Source organism: Scyliorhinus torazame, chromosome 4 (assembly GCF_047496885.1).
Source record: "Scyliorhinus torazame isolate Kashiwa2021f chromosome 4, sScyTor2.1, whole genome shotgun sequence".
NCBI lineage: Eukaryota > Metazoa > Chordata > Chondrichthyes > Carcharhiniformes > Scyliorhinidae > Scyliorhinus > Scyliorhinus torazame.
The window spans coordinates 194,565,520-194,583,662 of record NC_092710.1 but is presented as its reverse complement, the minus strand read 5'-3'; the positions used below and the strand labels follow the sequence as shown (position 1 = coordinate 194,583,662).

At 47.6% G+C, this 18,143-nt stretch overlaps 1 protein-coding gene across 1 annotated transcript in view; it reads left to right on the top strand.

Moving 5' to 3' along the window:
- Window positions 1–18,143, top strand: part of gckr (glucokinase (hexokinase 4) regulator) — a 177,020-nt gene that overhangs the window by 135,646 nt on the left and 23,231 nt on the right. Inside the window, exons 13-18 of the mRNA XM_072499054.1 lie at window positions 1,814–1,890; window positions 6,171–6,267; window positions 6,359–6,459; window positions 11,322–11,405; window positions 11,504–11,653; window positions 14,620–14,754. Of these exons, the coding sequence (XP_072355155.1) occupies window positions 1,814–1,890; window positions 6,171–6,267; window positions 6,359–6,459; window positions 11,322–11,405; window positions 11,504–11,653; window positions 14,620–14,754 (644 nt within the window). The remainder of the gene's footprint in view (window positions 1–1,813; window positions 1,891–6,170; window positions 6,268–6,358; window positions 6,460–11,321; window positions 11,406–11,503; window positions 11,654–14,619; window positions 14,755–18,143) is intronic.

Below are 18,143 nucleotides of genomic sequence, written 5' to 3'. Positions count from 1 at the left end.
AATTTATTAAATCAGGATAGCCAGCGGTGCAGGGCATAACACCCAAATTATTCACTTCCCTGCAAGCAAATACATTGACAACATCAACAGACAACAACATCATTATCAGGCAGCGAAGTCCAGGATAACAACTGAGATGTGAGGCAGTTATCAGGATAAAGACTTCTCCACTGGTGCACAAACAAAGCAGAAATCAAGGATAAAGCAGGATCAAAGACGGTGAGCACTCTTCAGGATTTTCCAAGGATTCCATCGATCGAAGATCAGAAGTCTCAATGTTTCCAACATGCCGTCTCAGCCGAACCCAGGCGGCCAACAACCCAGGTTCCTGCAGGGGCTGGGGGGTGACCCGGCGAGCTCAGCCGTCCCCAATCTCTCTCGAACAACACCAGGAACAAGACAACACAGGACACGGTCGGAAGGCCAAACCAAACCCAGCCTCAGAGACAGGATTAAATGTTCCCCCTTGGTCCACCAAGGACAGAGCTCTGTCTGTTACAAGAATCTCCTCATGCGCCTCCATAAAAAATCCTCACAACTCGTGATGTTGGGTTTTGACAATCTGCACCACAGAGCCAAACCATTCAATGGGTCAACAACATTGCCAACAGCCATCATATCATAACATAAGAATATAAGAACATAAAAACTAGGAGCAGGAGTAGGCCATCTGGCCCTTCGAGCCTGCTCCACCATTCAATGAGATCATGGCTGATCTTTTGTGGGCTCAACTCCACTTTCCCGCCTGAACACCTTTATTCCTTTATTCTTCAAAAAACTATCTATCTTTATATTGTCAGGGCGGGAAGCTTCCCAAAAGCAGCAATGCCACTATTGAGAAAACCCTACTCCAACTCCTTCCAGCTGGCACAATGGAGCTTTCCAAGATTTAGAAGACACTTATCTCAGTGTTGCTGATATCCTTACAGAATATACTTCCAGAATTTATTGTTTGTGCATAATATGTGTCTACCAGACATAATACAGAAGCTTCCTCCTATGCTGGTTTTGGAGGACACTGCACTAATGCAGTCACATTCACATTATCAAAGAAATTGTAACTTCTGTGATCATCTTTTACAGTCCACTGGTGCTGGGCATGGGATCTTTTGATCAATGAGAAAACAGGCCATATAATTCCAGTTAAGTCCCAAAACACCAATCTCAGAGCTCTATGGCTTCCATGAGAGTTGATGCTGCCCCTCAAAAAGCAGCAAGGATTCTTGATGTCTTGACCCTGTACATATCTGCTGGATTTCCACACTCACCAAAGTACTCTTCATGTCCGACCATACCTCCTTCATGGCATTGTTCATGTGGCTCTTGGATTCCTCTAATTTATCTGTGCCCTTCAGCACAAAAGGAGACTGTTTTCACTACTTGCTCAAGAAGTGTATTATCCAGAATGGTAGATAAAGACTGAACTCCTGAACTATTAGTCCTTGAGCTATAAGCAGTCACTTTTGCCCCTCTGGGATAGATAGCTGCTTCAACATTATTCCATAAAATATTCAGAATCATGTTTTCCTGCCTTTTTCCCATATCCTTTTGTCCCTTTTCCTTGGCCCATCTATCCAATCTAACCTTGAATAACTATATTGGGTGAAATTTTCCAGCCCTGTGGAGGCAGGGGCAGGGCAGGACAATGTGACATGCTTTTCAAAAATCCATTGCATTCGCCAGGATCGGTAGATCCACCTTCTCTGTTGTATAATTCCATATTTTAGAAAGTAAAATTCCATTTTTCTCAGGTCAATAACTGAAAAATACTTTCATCACATAAGTATTGCTGTGACATTCATTTTTATTGCAGATTTCAGTCATGTTCGTGGTTTTATAAACAATGGCTTTAAAGAAATGGCAAACAATGATGGAGATATGTCAACACAGGTAGGTGGCTTCAGGGAGCAATTTAATTGAAATGAAGCAGATTCTCGCGTTGGGCCCGTTTAGCCAGGTGTTTCCTGGAGCTGGCAGCACCGAGAACAACCCTGCTATTAAATAGGACATTTCGAAATGGCGCCCCAATCTCTGAAGCCCCCATCAGGGCCGCCAGACTCCCCCCAAAGCCCCAACTTACCAATGAGGGGGTTCTTGAGCCCCCACACTCCACCTTGTAAGGGCAGGGTACACCTGGACCTGATACCCAGCATGGACGAGATACCACCCGGGCACCATGGCACTCCCAGCTTGGCACCCTGGCAGTGCCCCTACTCAGCATTTCAAAGGATCTCAGGAGATTTGAAGTTTTTTCAAGTGTTGTGGGCATTTGAGGAAGCCTGTAGCATGTCAAAAAGCTGCAGTTTTAAAGGCATATGCCTGAGAGAGCAGAATGTGGGAAAGGGACACTGTTCTTACATTGATTCTTCACTGGACTGCCTGGACTGCTCTTCAGCTGTCGGGCAGAGCAGTTCAGGGTGAGGTGGTCACTTCAGAATTAAAAGTCAGGCTTGGAGTATAATGTTGAGCAGAGGGCTGCCTGAGATCACCGTGCCAAGGGTGATCTTCAGGTTGCCCAGAACTGGGATCTACACCTCACTCACAGTCCGTGACCACCCAATCCCAGGACGCTTGAACCCTCCCCCCCCCCCCCACCTTGCCCCCTCTGCAGCCTGTCAGTGTCAGAGGAGCACATTAGCTGTGGACTAACTGTCTTGACCCCCTCGGGTGTACCGTGGCAGGCCAGGGTGTCACTGATAGGGTGCGGGTGCCATGGTGCCAGTGGGTAGTACACATTGACAATACCAGGGGTGGGGACTAAAGGGGGAACTAAGCTTACTGACAGGTCCAGGGGGGTGTGGTGATGTGCATCAATGTAAATACATGTAGGCTAGCTAGACACTAGAGGGAGCACAAGAGACATCACACACACACACACTCAACCAATAGATCAGTTAGATAGGACATGGCCAATGGACATTCACGATACACACAGAGGTGACACGACCACAGGGGGGCATGACACCAACCCATATATAAAGGACACAACACGCATGATCTGCCTCTTTCCAGTGGAGACAGTCAGTGAGTAGAGACACAGGGTTGATTCAATATTACACCCACCACGTGGATTGCAGCAACTGGTTAGTCAGTCTGGGTAGCTATAGTAGGATTAGCAGTAGTGTTGAACCCGAGTAATGGAAGTGTAAATAGTTTAATAAACGTGTTGAAGTTATCTCCACGTCTGAACCTTCCTTTGTCAAGTGCACCACAAGGAAGCCGTTGATGTTACACCTACAACATAACAAATCAGAGGGGAAGATAGAATTGAGAAGGCCACATGGTGAAACCCACCTGCAGAGAACCACTTCTGCCCACGATTTCTATGACAAAAATCAGAAAAGAGTTCCAGGGTTCTAAAATGTTAAAGTTACTTTTGTGATTTTCAATTTTCTCTTACTCCTCTTTATATTTACCCTTGATGTTGCGATGATGAGCAGAATGATACTTTGGAGTATCATTGTCAGAAAGCTAAAGGCTAAGTGCCGGCTGAAACGGTAAATTCGTGGGCATTTTACTACGCCAAAATCGGCGCCGGACCCTCACCGATTCCGGGGCCGGTGAGGGGCTAGTAGCGGTGCCGGGTGAAACTCCTGGCTCCCACACTGAAAATGGCCAGAGAAAGGCGTACAGCATGGCGCCGACCGCGCACGGACCTAACCTGCCATCCGCGCCCCCACAGGCCACTCCCTGGCCACCCCCCACCAGTCCCTCAAGCCCTCACGGAAGACCCCCCGGGCAGCAGTATGGATCCCAGACGTCTGTGACGGTGCTGGACACAGCCCATAGTTGCCACACCAGGTTCCCGACCGCTCAGACCACACGTCAACCTCGCGGTTGGGAACTTGGCCCATCGGGGGTGGAGCATCATGGGAGGGCCTTCCGATAACACGCCGTTGCAAAGGCGTACGTCACACAACATGATTACCCCACTTCCTTGGGGGTTGGAGCATGGGTGACCGGCATCAAACCGGCCCCGGCCCTGATTTGGGCGTCGGAATGGATTCTCCGTCCGATCACCGATTACGATATTTGCGTCGGGCCACGGAGAATCCCGCCCAAAATCTTTGATGACGCTTTTGCTGTGCACTTGGTGTGTAGACATCAAATGCCAAATTTTCATTTGACTGCGGGAGAGCCAGAGGTAACCAGGTTGACAATTTCCTGCTATTTTGTAAGAGACTGCTTCAGGGGAGGGGGTGTGGGGTGACAGCTAGTCACCTGCAATTGGAAGATAGTTACTCAAGCTAATTAAAGGGCCTTTTAACTCCACTCTCCTGATGCCAAACAAAATTTTCCAGTCAGCATGTAGACCTCGGCTAAGGCCAAAGCTCTGTCATTGTATGGCGGCAGCCTCCTGGTGGCAGACCAGACACCCATCACTCCATCATTCAAAGTTTATCCCAACACCCTGCAGTTGCAAGAATCATAGTGTGACGGCTGAGGATACTGTCTGCCCTGTGGAGGGGATCTCCCTCTACAATTATAGTTTGACAGATGTGGCCATTTTTTAACATTTTGAAGATTCTTCAGACGGCACCTCCAACTTGAGGCACCCTCACTTTCTCCTCTCTACATTGCAATGCCCCATCTCTGACAATGGGGTTGCTTATCTGTAAATACTAGAGGGTGTCATGCTGGCCTCCGGGCCACAGAAGCCCGCCAACCTCATTAGTCAGGTCTAATGTTTTCCTTCACTCATTAGAAAGTCTCTGCAATCTGAGGGTTTTTTGTTAGTTATTCAAAGAACATTGCTGGCAAGGCCAGCGTTTATTGTCAATCCCAAATTGCCCTTGACCAATTAATGGTGAGTCACCTTCTGGAACTGCTGCAGTCCTTGTGTGAACAGTACTATCAGATAGGGAGCTCCATGATTTTGACCCAGTGGTGACAGGTGATAAGTTTCCAATTCAGGAAGGTGTCTGACTTGGAGGAATACTGATTCCTCAGATGAGTGGGAGGATGGTAGGTGGCAATCAGCAAAATGTTTCCAGATCCATGTTTGATCGGATGCCATGAAACTAGTGGGTCAGGTCATACTCGGGGATGGTAATGGTGGAGTCTGGATTGACTTCGAAGTATAACTCAGTGAATATGACTGTCAGCCTGTTGCTCACCTGCAGGACAGCTGTCTCAACTTTGGCACAAACTCCGAGATGTTAGACTGGGATGGCTGTGCCTTGACTGGGATGGCTGTGCCTTGACTGGGATGGCTGTGCCTTGACTGTATCTGAATACAGTGCCTTGATTGAATCTAGCATGGCCCAACTGTTTTGTTCTTATTGAAGAATTTTGTTGCACTTTTGATATAACTCAATAGCTTGCTCGGGCATTTCAGAAGCAGTTACAAGAGTCAACCACATTGCTGGAGTCACGTGTTAGCCAGACTAGCTAAGGAGAATGGATTTCTTTCTCGAAACGACATTGGTGAAAAAGATGACAATCCAGTAGTTTCACCGTCACCATTACTTAAAGTAGCTTTTTATTTAAGACTTATTCATATACTTAACTAAATTTAAATACCCAGCTGCTCTTGTATCATTTGCAAAATATTCTCTGAATCATTAGTGAAAGACGTGCTTCTTAGGTAACTTGGACATTCTGAATTTCCCTCCGTGTACCCGAACAGGCACCGGAATGTGGCGACCAGAGGTTTTTCACAGTAACTTCATTGCAGTGTTAATGTAAGCCTACTTGAGACACTAATAAAGATTATATTTTAGGGCCGAATCCACTGCGGGAAGGTTTGTGGCCCAGCCAAACGTCCATTGACCTTTGGCGTGACCGGACGACATGAAGGTGGACATGAATGGACGAACCACAAGGTGGCGACTCTTTGCGAGCTCTCCCTATCAGATCCCCTTTTTACTTATCTTACAATCATTTCATGTACTTAATGATCTGATCTATTGAGCTGCTCGTAGAAAAATACTTTTCACTGTACCTTGGTACACGTGACAATAAACAAAATCCAATCCCCAGGTCTCTGGATCCTTGTCATATCATAGCTATTATGTTACCTCACCCGTATTAACCTATCAAGGCCAATTTCCCATAAATACCCCATAAATTTCCAAAGTGCAACTGAAAAGGATTTTCTATGGATATTTTGCTTTACCGGAATTACCCACAAATTCTAATCGAGTGTTTTACCTACTTTTAAAAAATAGGGACCAGAATTTGCCATCTCACATGAAGATTTTCTGAAGATTGTGCTTCCCACAATCCACACGAATGACATTATTGTTTTCATCTTTACTTTGGATGGTATGTAATAAAATTATTCACAATTGAATCATGATATTGCTCTGATATGTCTCATGCACTCGAAGAACCTGTATTTTCTGTTCTTTTGAAGAAGGTGAAGTTTCAGAAATCGAGAAAATGGCCCATCAGATTAAGGTGTCAACAGACAACGTGGTTGCAATCTCTCATGGAACTGTCTGGCAATACATGCCAGTAAGTAGCCACATGTTACTAATCAATAAGTACAATAATGCTTTGTCGATGCAATGCATATTTCAACAATATCTCACTACTTTACCAGAATAATGTAGTCCCCAGCACTCATAATTTGGTAAGCTATTGTTCAGACTATTGAGGTGAGATATTGCATAATAAAACCAATTGTCTCTTGGGATCATATTGCATCAAAACAACAACAGGGGTCAGCACTTTTTTCTCTTCTTCAGATCCTTCCAAGCTATTCCATGTTCAAGCAGTTGGTATAGTGGAGTGAATGTATTAGCAAATTTGGGGATGAACCTAGAATAATACACAATACATCCTCTGAACGTTCTCTGGTCTCTTTGCTTTCAAAATCCTCTCAACCTTCTGCACTGGGTGGATACCTTCACCATATCTTTGATGGCTCAGGTATGTTGCACTTGACACCATGAAGCAATACTTTTCGTTTCTAGCTTGGATGGCATTAGAACATCATCTAAGAAGCAGCACACTCCCTTCATTCCATTTAGTCCCCAATCCAAGATGCCCGATAATACAATAGGAGCAGCACACACACCACATGGTAACCTTCAATACTAGTACTGATGTGTATGGATGGTGAGAAATTCCTTGCCCTTGTCAGTCAACTATAATTGCAAATATGCATTTGACACATCTATCTTATTGAATATCTTTCGCTAAATGAGAAAACAAATCTTCATGGGGACATAAGAAATAGGAGCAGGGGAAGACCATAAGACCTGCCAAGGCTGCTCTGCCATTTAGTATGATCACGGCTGATCTTTTTAAAAATACCATGACAGGTGTTAGATTTGGAGGTAGGTGAGCACTTTGGTGATAGTGACCACAATTCGATTACGTTTACTTTAGTGATGGAAAGGGATAGGTATATACCGCAGGGCAAGAGTTATATCTGGGGGAAAGGCAATTATGATGCGATGAGGCAAGACTTAGGATGCATCGGATGGAGAGGAAAACTGCAGGGGATGGGCACAATGGAAATGTGGAGCTTGTTCAAGGGACAGCTACTGCGTATCCTTGATAATTATGTACCTGTCAGGCAGGGAGGAAGTGGTCGAGCAAGGAAACCGTGGTTTACTAAAGCAGTCGAAACACTTGTCAAGAGGAAGAAGGAGGCTTATGTAAAGATGAGACATGAAGGTTCAAGTAGGACGCTCGAGAGTTACAAGTTAGCTAGGAAGGACCTAAAGAGAGAGCTAAGAAGAGCCAGGAGGGGACATGAGAAGTCTTTGGCAGGTAGGATCAAGGATAACCCAAAAGCTTTCTATAGATATGTCAGGAATAAACGAATGACTGGGGTAAGAGTAGGGCCAGTCAAGGACAGTAGTGGGAAGTTGTGCTTGGAGTCCGAGGAGATAGGAAAGGTGCTAAATGAATATTTTTCATCAATATTCAAACAGGAAAAAGACAATGTTGTCGAGGAGAATACTGAGATTCAGGCTACTAGACTAGAAGTGCTTGAGGTTCATAAGGAGGAGGTGTTAGCAATTCTGGAAAGTGTGAAAATAAATAAGTCCCCTGGGCCGGATGGGATTTATCCTAGGATTCTCTGGGAAGCTAGGGAGGAGATTGCTGAGCCTTTGGCTTTGATCTTTAAGTCATATTTTTCGACAGGAATAGTGCCAGAAAACAGGAGGATAGCAAATGTTGTCCCCTTGTTCAAGAAGAGGAGTTGGGACAACCCCGATAACTATAGACGAGTGAGCCTTACTTCTGTTGTGGGCAAAACCTTGGAAAGGTTTATAAGAGATAGGATGTATAATCATCTGGAAAGGAATAATTTGATTAGAGATAGTCAACACGGTTTTGTGAAGGGTAGGTCGTGCCTCACAAACCTTATTGAGTTCTTTGAGAAGGTGGCCAAACAGGTGGATGAGGGTAAAGCAGTTGATGTGGTGTATATGGATTTCAGTAAAGCGTTTGATAAGGTTCCCCACGGTAGGCTACTGCAGAAAATACAGAGGCATGGGATTCAGGGTGATTTAGGAGTTTGGATCAGAAATTGGCTATCTGGAAGAAGACAAAGGGTGGTGGTTGGTGGGAAATGTTCAGACTGGAGTCCAGTTACTAGTGGTGTACACAAGGATCTGTTTTGGGACCACTGCTGTTTGTCATTTTTATAAATGACCAGGAGGAGGGCGTCGAAGGATGGGTGAGTAAATTTGCAGATGACACTAAAGTCGGTGGAGTTGTGGACAATGCGGACGGATGTTGCAAGTTACAGAGGGACATAGATAAGCTGCAGCGCTGGGCTGAGAGGTGGCAAATGGAGTTTAATGCAGAAAAGTGTGAGGTGATTCATTTTGGAAGGAATAACAGGAAGACAGAGTACTGGGCTCATGGTAAGATTCTTGGCAGTGTGGATGAGCAGAGATCTCGGTGTCCATGTACATAGATCCCTGAAAGTTGCCACCCAGGTTGAGAGGGTTGTTAAGAAGGCACACGGTGTGTTAGCTTTTATTGGTAGAGGGATTGGGTTTCAGAGCCATGAGGTCATGTTGCAGCTGTACAAAACTCTGGTGCGGCCGCATTTGGAGTATTGCGTGCAATTCTGGTCGGCGCATTATAGGAAGTATGTGGAAGCATTAGAAAGGGTGCAGAGGAGATTTACTAGAATGTTGCCTGGTATGGAGGGAAGATCTTATCAGAAAAGGCTGAGGGACTTGAGGCTGTTTTCATTAGAGAGAAGAAGGTTAAGAGGTGACTTAATTGAGGCATACAAGATGATCAGAGGATTGGATAGGGTGGACAGTGAGAGCCTTCTTCCTCGGATGGTGATGTCTAGCACGAAGGGACATAGCTTTAAATTGTGAGGAGATAGATATAAGACAGATATCAGAGGTAGGTTCTTTACTCAGAGTGTAGTAAGGGTGTGGAATGCCCTACCTGCAACAGCAGTGGACTTGCCAACACAAAGGGCATTCAAATGCTCATTGGATAGACATATGGACGATAAGGGAATAGTGTAGATGGGCTTTAGAGTGGTTTCACTGATCGGCGCAACATCGAGGGCCGAAGGGCCTGTACTGCGCTGTAATATTCTCTGTTCTATGTTCTATAAATTTAGAGTATCCAATTTATTTTTCCAATTAAGGGGCAATTTAGCGTGGCCAATCCATCTACCCTGCACATCTTTGGGTTGTGGGGGCGAAACCCATGCAAACACAGGGAGAATGTGCAAACTCCACACAGACAGTGACCCAGAGCCGGGATCGAACCTGGGACCTCAGAACCGTGAAGCTGCAGGGCTAGATCATGGCTGATCTTAGACTTCAAATCCACTTTCCTGCCCACTCCCATCACTCGATTTCTTGAGAGACCAAAAACCATCTCAGCCTTAAATATATTCAATATTGGTGTACCCTCAACCCAGCAAAATAGAGAATTCCAAATGTTCACAACCTTTTGAGTGAAGAAATTTCTCTTTGTCACAGTGCTAAATGATTGGCCCATCCTGAAACTGTGTTCCATCCTGAAATTGTGTTTCTTTGTTGTAGAGTCCCAGGCAAGGGGCAACAATATCTCATTATTTACACTCATCTCTTATTCATAGAATTTACAGTGCAGAAGGAGGCCATTCGGCCCATCGAGTCTGCACCGGCTCTTGGAAAGAGCTCCCTACCCAAGGTCAACACCTCCACCCTATCCCAATAACCCAGTAACCCCACCCGACACTAAGGGCAATTTTGGACACTAAGGGTAATTTATCATGGCCAATCCACCTAACCTGCATATCTTTGGACTGTGGGAGGAAACCGGAGCACCCGGAGGAAACCCACGCACACACGGGGAGGATGTGCAGACTCCACACAGACAGTGGCCCAAGCTGGAATCGAACCTGGGACCCTGGAGCTGTGAAGCAATTGTGCTATCCACAATGCTACCGTGCTGCCCATCTTATTCTTTTAAACTCCAGAGAATATAAACACAATTTACTCAGCCTCTCATCATAGGACAACCTTTTCATCCCAGTGATCAATTTATTGAATTTTCACTGTACAGCATCCAATGCAACTATGTTTTTCTTTAAATACGGAGACCAAAGCTGTGCACTGTAGTATTTCAGCTGTGGTCCTCATGAAAGCACCATGGTATTCTATATCGTAGTATGTCGGTTTAGCTCAGTTGGCTGGACAGCTGGTTTGTGATGCAGAGCAAGGTCAACAGTGTGAGTTCAACTCCCGTACCGGCTGAGGTTATTCATGAAGGCCCTGCCTTCTCAACCTTGCCCAAGGTGTGGTGATCCTCAGGTTAAATCAGCACCAATCAGCTCTCCCCCTCAAAGAGGAAAGCAGCCTATGGTTATCTGGGACTATGGTGACTTTAGTATTCTAGCAATTCTTTAATCTTGTAATTCCAATCCCTCTGCAATAAAGGTTAACATACCAATTACCTTCCTCATTTTACCTGCAGGCTAACTCAGGAGAGCTCTTCTATACTTGATAAAAGCAAATTACTGCAGATGCTGGAATCTGAAAGCAAAGAGAAAATGCTGGAAAATCTCAGCAGGTCTGGCAGCATCTGTAAGAAGAGAAAATAACTAATATTTCGAGTCCAGGTGACCCATTTGACCCCTGGCAAAGGGTCATCTGGACTTGAAATGTTAGCTCTTTTAGGTGAAGCTTGAGTGGTAAATGTTAGAGGCGGATGGATGTTCTGGAGTTGTATTTGATCATATTAGAGAATTGAAGAAAGATTCTGCAGAACTTTGCCTAAGGAGTTTAAGAGGCTCGGGTTGAGTCCATTACAGGTAGACTGCAGATAATCTACTTATGACCATTCCTTGTTCCTTGTTTTCTTAACTTTTTTTTTCTTTTTCTATTAATTGCCAGAAGGAGCTTAAGAAATTATTTTCTATTATAATCAGTGTCATTTGGCCAGGAACATTGTCCAACTATGAAGGATGCTATATTCAGGTAATACCCATCACAACCTAACCATTTTGGACTCTCATGAATATTACTGATAGCTAAGGGTCTGTAATGATCATTAAAAACTACACTGTTCTTCACAGATGTTTCAGCGTGAACTGAGTACAAAATGGATACTGAATGCAATTAGTACAGGTGCACATGTGTTGAAAGGGAAAGTCTACCACAATTATATGATTGACTTGAAAGTCAGTAACTCCAAATTATTTGGACGGGCTTTGTACATCATCCAGGTAGGGTGAAATAGATAAAGTTGTGCTTTCAAAATCGTCCCAAACGTAATATTAAATGTTCACAAATTTATGATAGCTACCTCTTGCTGTAAAATTATAGTTTTGATTAAACTCCCTGTTCAAAATAATGTGGGTAATGGGAACTATATAGTTGTGTGTTCACCTTTCAGCTCAGCCTTTTCCCAGTACGTTACATTTTGTAACTACTTAACAGGTGCCTGTGTTTTCCTGATGAAACTTTCTGATCTACTCCAGGAATATCGATCAATTCCAGACAATAATCATAAAACAAAACTGGAAGACTGTGTTCACTTTACATTCTCTATAATTGTTGATTAAAGCTGACCATTTCTGCAGCATAATTAGCCCAGCTAATTCTTCTTGGTCATGCCAGTGACTGATGGAAATGAGGCTATGACAGGTGAGGACCTTGAGAGGATTGTCATCACCAAGGAGGTAGTGATGGGCAAGCTAATGGGGCTAAAGGTAGGCAAGTCTCCTGGACCTGATGGAATGCATCCCAGAGTGCTAAAAGAGATGGCTAGGGAAATTGCAAATGCACTAGTGATAATTTACCAAACTTCACTAGACTCTGGGGTGGTCCCGGCGGATTGGAAATTAAAGATAGTTTTTTTGAAGAATAAAGGGATTAAGGGTTATGGTGTTCGGGCCGGAAAGTGGAGCTGAGTCCACAAAAGATCAGCCATGATCTCATTGAATGGTGGAGCAGGCTCGAGGGGCCAGATGGCCTACACCTGCTCCTAGTTCTTATGTTCTTATGTTCAACATTTCAAGTCAGAAGTCCAAAGCCTCCTGTTCTGCAGTCTGGACCAGCATTAGGCTGTGTCATTCCCTTTTAGAAATGGGTTTCAATGAAATTTATGGGCGGGATTCACGGCCCGCCTGGGCCGGCAGCAGGATCCTCCGTTCCTGCAGCCGGCCAATGAGGTTTCCCATTGTGGCCATCCCACGCCGTCTAGAAACCCGCGTGCGTGAGTGTGCTGCCAGCGAAGAGGAGGATCCTGCCGACGGAGTATCCCGCAGTACATCTTTAGATCAAAATTCCAATATCAACATAATCTCATGCTTTTCTCTCAAAAAACGTTGAGATGTCAGGCAGTTAAATTACTTTTTTAAATCGAGAGCCTTGTTGAAGGACCTGGATCCATGCTGCAAAACATCATCAAAATTGGTGAAAGAACGATGAGAGGAGACATTTTATTGTTTTTGTTTCCAGCAGGACAACCCCTATAATCTTTGACCTGGGGCAAAATTCTCCGGTATCAGCGCGATGTCTGCCGACCGGCGCCCAGAACGGCGCAAATCAGTCGGGCATCGCGCCGCCCCAAAGGTGCGGAATCCTCCGCATCTTGGGGGGCCAAGCCCCAACCTTAAGGGGCTAGGCCCGCGCCGGACTAATTGCCGCCCTGCCAGCTGGTGGAAAAGGCCTTTGGTGCCCCGCCAACTGGCGCGGAAATGACATCTCCTGGCGGCACATGCGCGGGAGCATTAGCGGCCGCTCACGGCATCCCCGCGCATGCGCAGTGGAGGGAGTCTCTTCCGCCTCCGCCATGGTGGAGACCGTGGCGAAGGCGGAATGAAAAGAGTGCCCCCACGGCACAGGCCCGCGCGCGGATCGGTGGGCCCCGACCGTGGGCCAGGCCACCGTGGGGGCACCCCCCGGGGCCAGATCACCCCGCACCCCCCCCAGGACCCCGGAGCCCGCCCGCGCCGCCTTGTCCCGCGGGTAAGGTAGGTGGTTTAATCTACGCCGATGGGACAGGCATTCTAGCAGCGGGACTTCGGCCCATCCGGGCTGGAGAATCGCGGGGGGGGGGGGGCCCAACCGGCGCGGCGCGATTCCCGCCCCCGCCGAATATCCGGTGCTGGAGAATTCGGCAACCGGCGGGGGCGGGATTCACGGCAGCCCCCGACGATTCTCCGACCCGGCGGGGGGTCGGAGAATCTCGCCCCTGATAGGTGAGCTTGTGACGCCACATTGAAAAGCATTAAATATTGCGTCACCTCCACTGGCCTCCACTTCTGTTTTTAACCAGCTCATAGAACAAAAAATAAACTCAACTAAGAATGAACAAACTAATCTTTTAACTTTGCAATTGATGGGCCAGAGAACAAAATTGCTCATAATTTGGCACAATTTGACAATATAACTTGAACCACTTAAGTGCAAAAGTATTCTGGGGTTAGAGTTGAAAACATTCTTGACACAAAGCAGAGAAGCTTTGAATTGAATTTTAACCATAAAAACATGGGAGGTAAGCATTTTTAAAATTTCCCTATTGAAACCCCTCCCATCATCATTTTCCCTGGGATTGATTCCCCATCCAAGGGAGCAGATCCCATTCCCATAATTGGAAAATTCAGACCCCCACTTGGAAAAGCCATCCCTGTTAGGAGGGGGTCCTTACTTTCTCTCCAGCCCTACGAAGCACAATTTGATAGTAATTAATGTTGACATTGCTTTAAAAAGTAGGAAAGTCATTCCCCAGTACCTCTCTCATTTTGTTGAGAGTAAAAATCAAAAACTTAAAACTAGGTAGCATCGGTAGTGGGCAGCGTGGTAGCACAGTGGTTAGCACAGTTACTTCACAGCTCCAGGGTCCCACTTTCGATTCCCGGCTTGGGTCACTCTCTTTGCAGTGTCCGCACGTTCTCCCCATGTCTGCATGGGTTTCCGCCAGGTGCCCCAGTTTCCTCCCACAGTGCAAAGATGTGCAGGTTAGGTGGATTGGCCATGATAAATTGCTCTTAGTGTCCAAAAAAAAAGGTTAGCTGGGGTTACTGGGTTACAGGGATAGGGTGGAGGCACAGGGTGCTCTTTCTAAGAGCCGGAGACTCGATGGGTCGAATGACCTCCTCCTGCAATGTAAATTCTATGATTCTATGATCCCGAATAAGCAGTGATTGACATAAAGCTGTACATTTATATTATTTTCTTTCATTAGATGTTTACAGGCCAGACCCGACCCAAATGTTTTGAGAGATTGTTACAGGCTATTTATGAAACAGATGAATTAAGTGAAAAAATCAAAAATGTGGAAATTTCTAAACACATTCAGCATGCTGCAACGATGAACAAGGTAAGAAGGATAAACTTCAAAATTGTGGAACTAGCTCATCAGAAGCTTTTCATCCTCAGAAACTAATCACTAAACCCAAGTGGAAACACAGTTAGAATACAGTGTCAGTTGCATCCCCTGGAATCAGCAAACCTGGGGCGGGATTCTCCCAATGGGAGTCTAAGTGCCGACGCTGGAGTAAAAACCGGAGTGTTTTACTTCGGTGTCGGCACCCATTCCCAGGCCCCTATTCTGGGGCCTCTGTGGGGCTGGCAGGGGCATGGCGCGATTTGTGGGAGCGGGACCTCGGCACGGCGTCAGAGACCCGGCGCCGCGTAAAAGACACGGCGCCCTGGTTCCCGTGCTTGCGCAGTTGGGCAGGCGCCAACTAGCGCATGCGCAGTGGCCGTCCACCCCCAGGCCGCCCCGCACAACAATGGCACAGGGCTATAACATTGCCGGCGGGGGAAAGGAGGCCTGCCAACAGAGAGGCCGGCCCGCCGATCGGTGGGCCCCGATCACGGGCCACACCCCTTTGGAGGCCCCCCCCCCCCCCCAGTGAAGGAGTCCCTCTTCTCCCCCCCCCCCCCCTCCCCCACAGGCCTCCCCACGAGCATTCCCGCAGCGACCAGGGGTGAACGCCGCCGGCGGGACTCTATCGTGCCGGAGCGGTCGCTCGGCCCATTCGGGCCGGAGAATTGGCAGCCCAGCCAATTCCAGCGGCCCGCGGCAGGCGCCACTCCAAACGTGCCGCCGCAAATTGTGCCGATTCTCTGCACCTCGGAGAATCGCGTGCCGGCGTCGGGGCGTCGGGTCGCGGTTGCTCCGATTCTCCAGCCCGTCGCGGGGCTCGGAGAATCGCCCCCCTGCTATTTTCATATTACAGGCATGTTAGTAATTTAGAAATCATAAAAAGATGTAACCCAGATCAAAAATTCAATACAACACGATAAATGTTTACCAAATTAACAATATATTGGGGAGAGAAAATGCAGACGCAGAGAACAAGAGTGAAAAGAAGGAAAACTGAGCTTGCTAGTTGATTCATTTCCCCAGCTTTTCGAATACTGCTATTCATTCCTTCCCTCACTGTTACACCTAGGATTCAAACTTTGGATAACAGCTAAAAAAAAAAGCTGGCTACTCCTTTGACTGCAGATAGCGCAGGGCAGAATCTTAACCGCTAAGGTGGGGAGGGTTCAGGGCTTAAAGTCCCAAAAAGGGAACCGGACATGGGGCGAAATTTCCCCCCAACGGTGGGATGTCCGCCGACTGGCGCCAAAGCCGGCGCCAATCAGACGGGCATTGCGCCGGCCCAAAGGTGCGGAAGGCTCCGCATCTTTGGCGGCCTAGCCCCAACATTGAGGGGCTTGGCCGACGCCGGAGGGATTTCCGCCCCGCCAGCTGGCGGAAATGGCGTTTGTTTCCCCGCCAGCTGGCGCGGAAATGCGGCGCATGCGCAGGAGCGTTAGCGGCCGCTGTCAGTTTCCCAGCGCATGCGCGGGAGCGTCAGCGGCCGCTGTCAGTTTCCCGCGCATGCGCAGTGGGGAGAGTCTCTTCCGCCTCCATGGTGGAGGCCTCTTCCATGGTGGAGGCCGTAGCGGAGGCGGAAGGGAAAGAGTGTCCCCACAGCACAGGCCCGCCCGCGGATCGGTGGGCACCGATCGCGGGCCAGGCCACCGTGGGGGCACCCCCCGGGGTCAGATCGCCCCGTGCCCCCCCCCAGGACCCCGGAGCCCGCCCACGCCGCCTGGTCCCACCGGTAAATACCAGGTTTGATTTACGTCGGCGGGACAGGCAATTCCTGGGCGGGACTTCGGCCCATTCGGGCCGGAGAATCCAGCGGGGGGTCCCGCCAACCGGCGCGGCCCGATTCCCGCCCCCGCCCAATCTCCGGGAGCGGAGACTTCGGCGGGGGCGGGATTCACGGCGGCCAACGGCCATTCTCCGACCCGGCGGGGGGTCGGAGAATGACGCCCAAGATTTTGTCCATTTGCATGTATAGTCCTTTGTCAGTTTCTCTTCTCTGTTTGGTCAGTGCTGTAAAAAAAGTTACTTGCCTTCTGGATATCTAACAAAGGACATTTATCTGAACTGTTAACCCGCTTCTTCATTTCTGGATGCAGATGGTCCTTCTGTATATTTCCAAAATCTTGTTTCATAGAATCCCTACAGTGCAAAAGGAGGCCATTCAGCCCATCGAGCCTACACCTTCCCTCTGAAAGTGCACCAAACCTAGGCCTAATCCCAACCCTATCCCCGTAACCTTACCTAACCTTTGTACATTTTGGGGCAATTTAGCATGGCCAATCTATCTAACCTGCACATCTTTGGGTTGTGGAAAGAAACAGGAGCACCCGGAGGAAACCCACAGACACGGGGGTGAATATGCAAACTCCACACAGTCACCCAAGGTCAAAATCGAACCAAGGTCCCTGATGCTGTGAGGCAGCAGTGCTAACCATTGTGACACCATGCCGCCTCCAGCATTTAGAGTTTTTTTTAGCATCTCTAATGATAAAGGAAACAAACATTACAGTAACATCGTGCAGTGTCACAGAAAGGAAGATTCAGTATCAAAATAACAACCACCCTTATTTGGGTTTATTGTCCTCTGAGGGAAAGCTGCAATTCCAGGTCTGCTTTTTCTTTTAATTATTGTATGTCGGCAAAGCTGGTAAAGCTGCATTTATGATCCATTCTCGAAAACAATTACTTTTGGGTTGGACACCTACTCTTAGAATAATGTCAGGCGACTTCCGGGTGCGGCTATGCAGAGCTAGGTCGCATATTCGGCAGCTCCCGCTTGGAACGGACTTTTGGGCTCTTTACAGGGCCCCCACGGCATTTGTTTGACATTTCCCGGTGTGGGAAGAAGACTGCTGCATTCCCCTGACAGTGTCCCCCAGGAATTTTATGTCTTTTGGCTGTCAGACCTTTTTCAGGAGTTTCCATAGACTTTTTGGGGCAGACTGGTGAAGCGAACACTGCCAAAAGGATTCCCTCTCGACTTCCGGTTGCGGCGATGCGGAGCTAAGCCGCACGATTCGGCAGCTCCCGCTACCACGGACTTTCGGGCTCGTTAGAGGAGCCCCAACGGAACTTTTTTTTTTTTTTTTGACGCAGCCCGTGGGGAAGGGAAGAGAGAGGTCCCCCTCCAAATTCTATGAAACGGACCAGAGGTGTGTGGTGGTATGTATTAGGGGTCATGTGGGACTGTGAAGCCATGATGCTATTGGCTGACAGATCCCGGGTCCTGGTTGACTGCTGACTCCTGGCTCCGCCCTGAAGGCGGAGTATAAGAACCCGAGCTTCTCCCCGCTGCTTCATTCTGTTGCTGAACTGCTGGGGACAAGTCTCGCTTAATAAAGCCTGAATCAACTTCATCACTTCTCGTCTCTCTCGTAAGT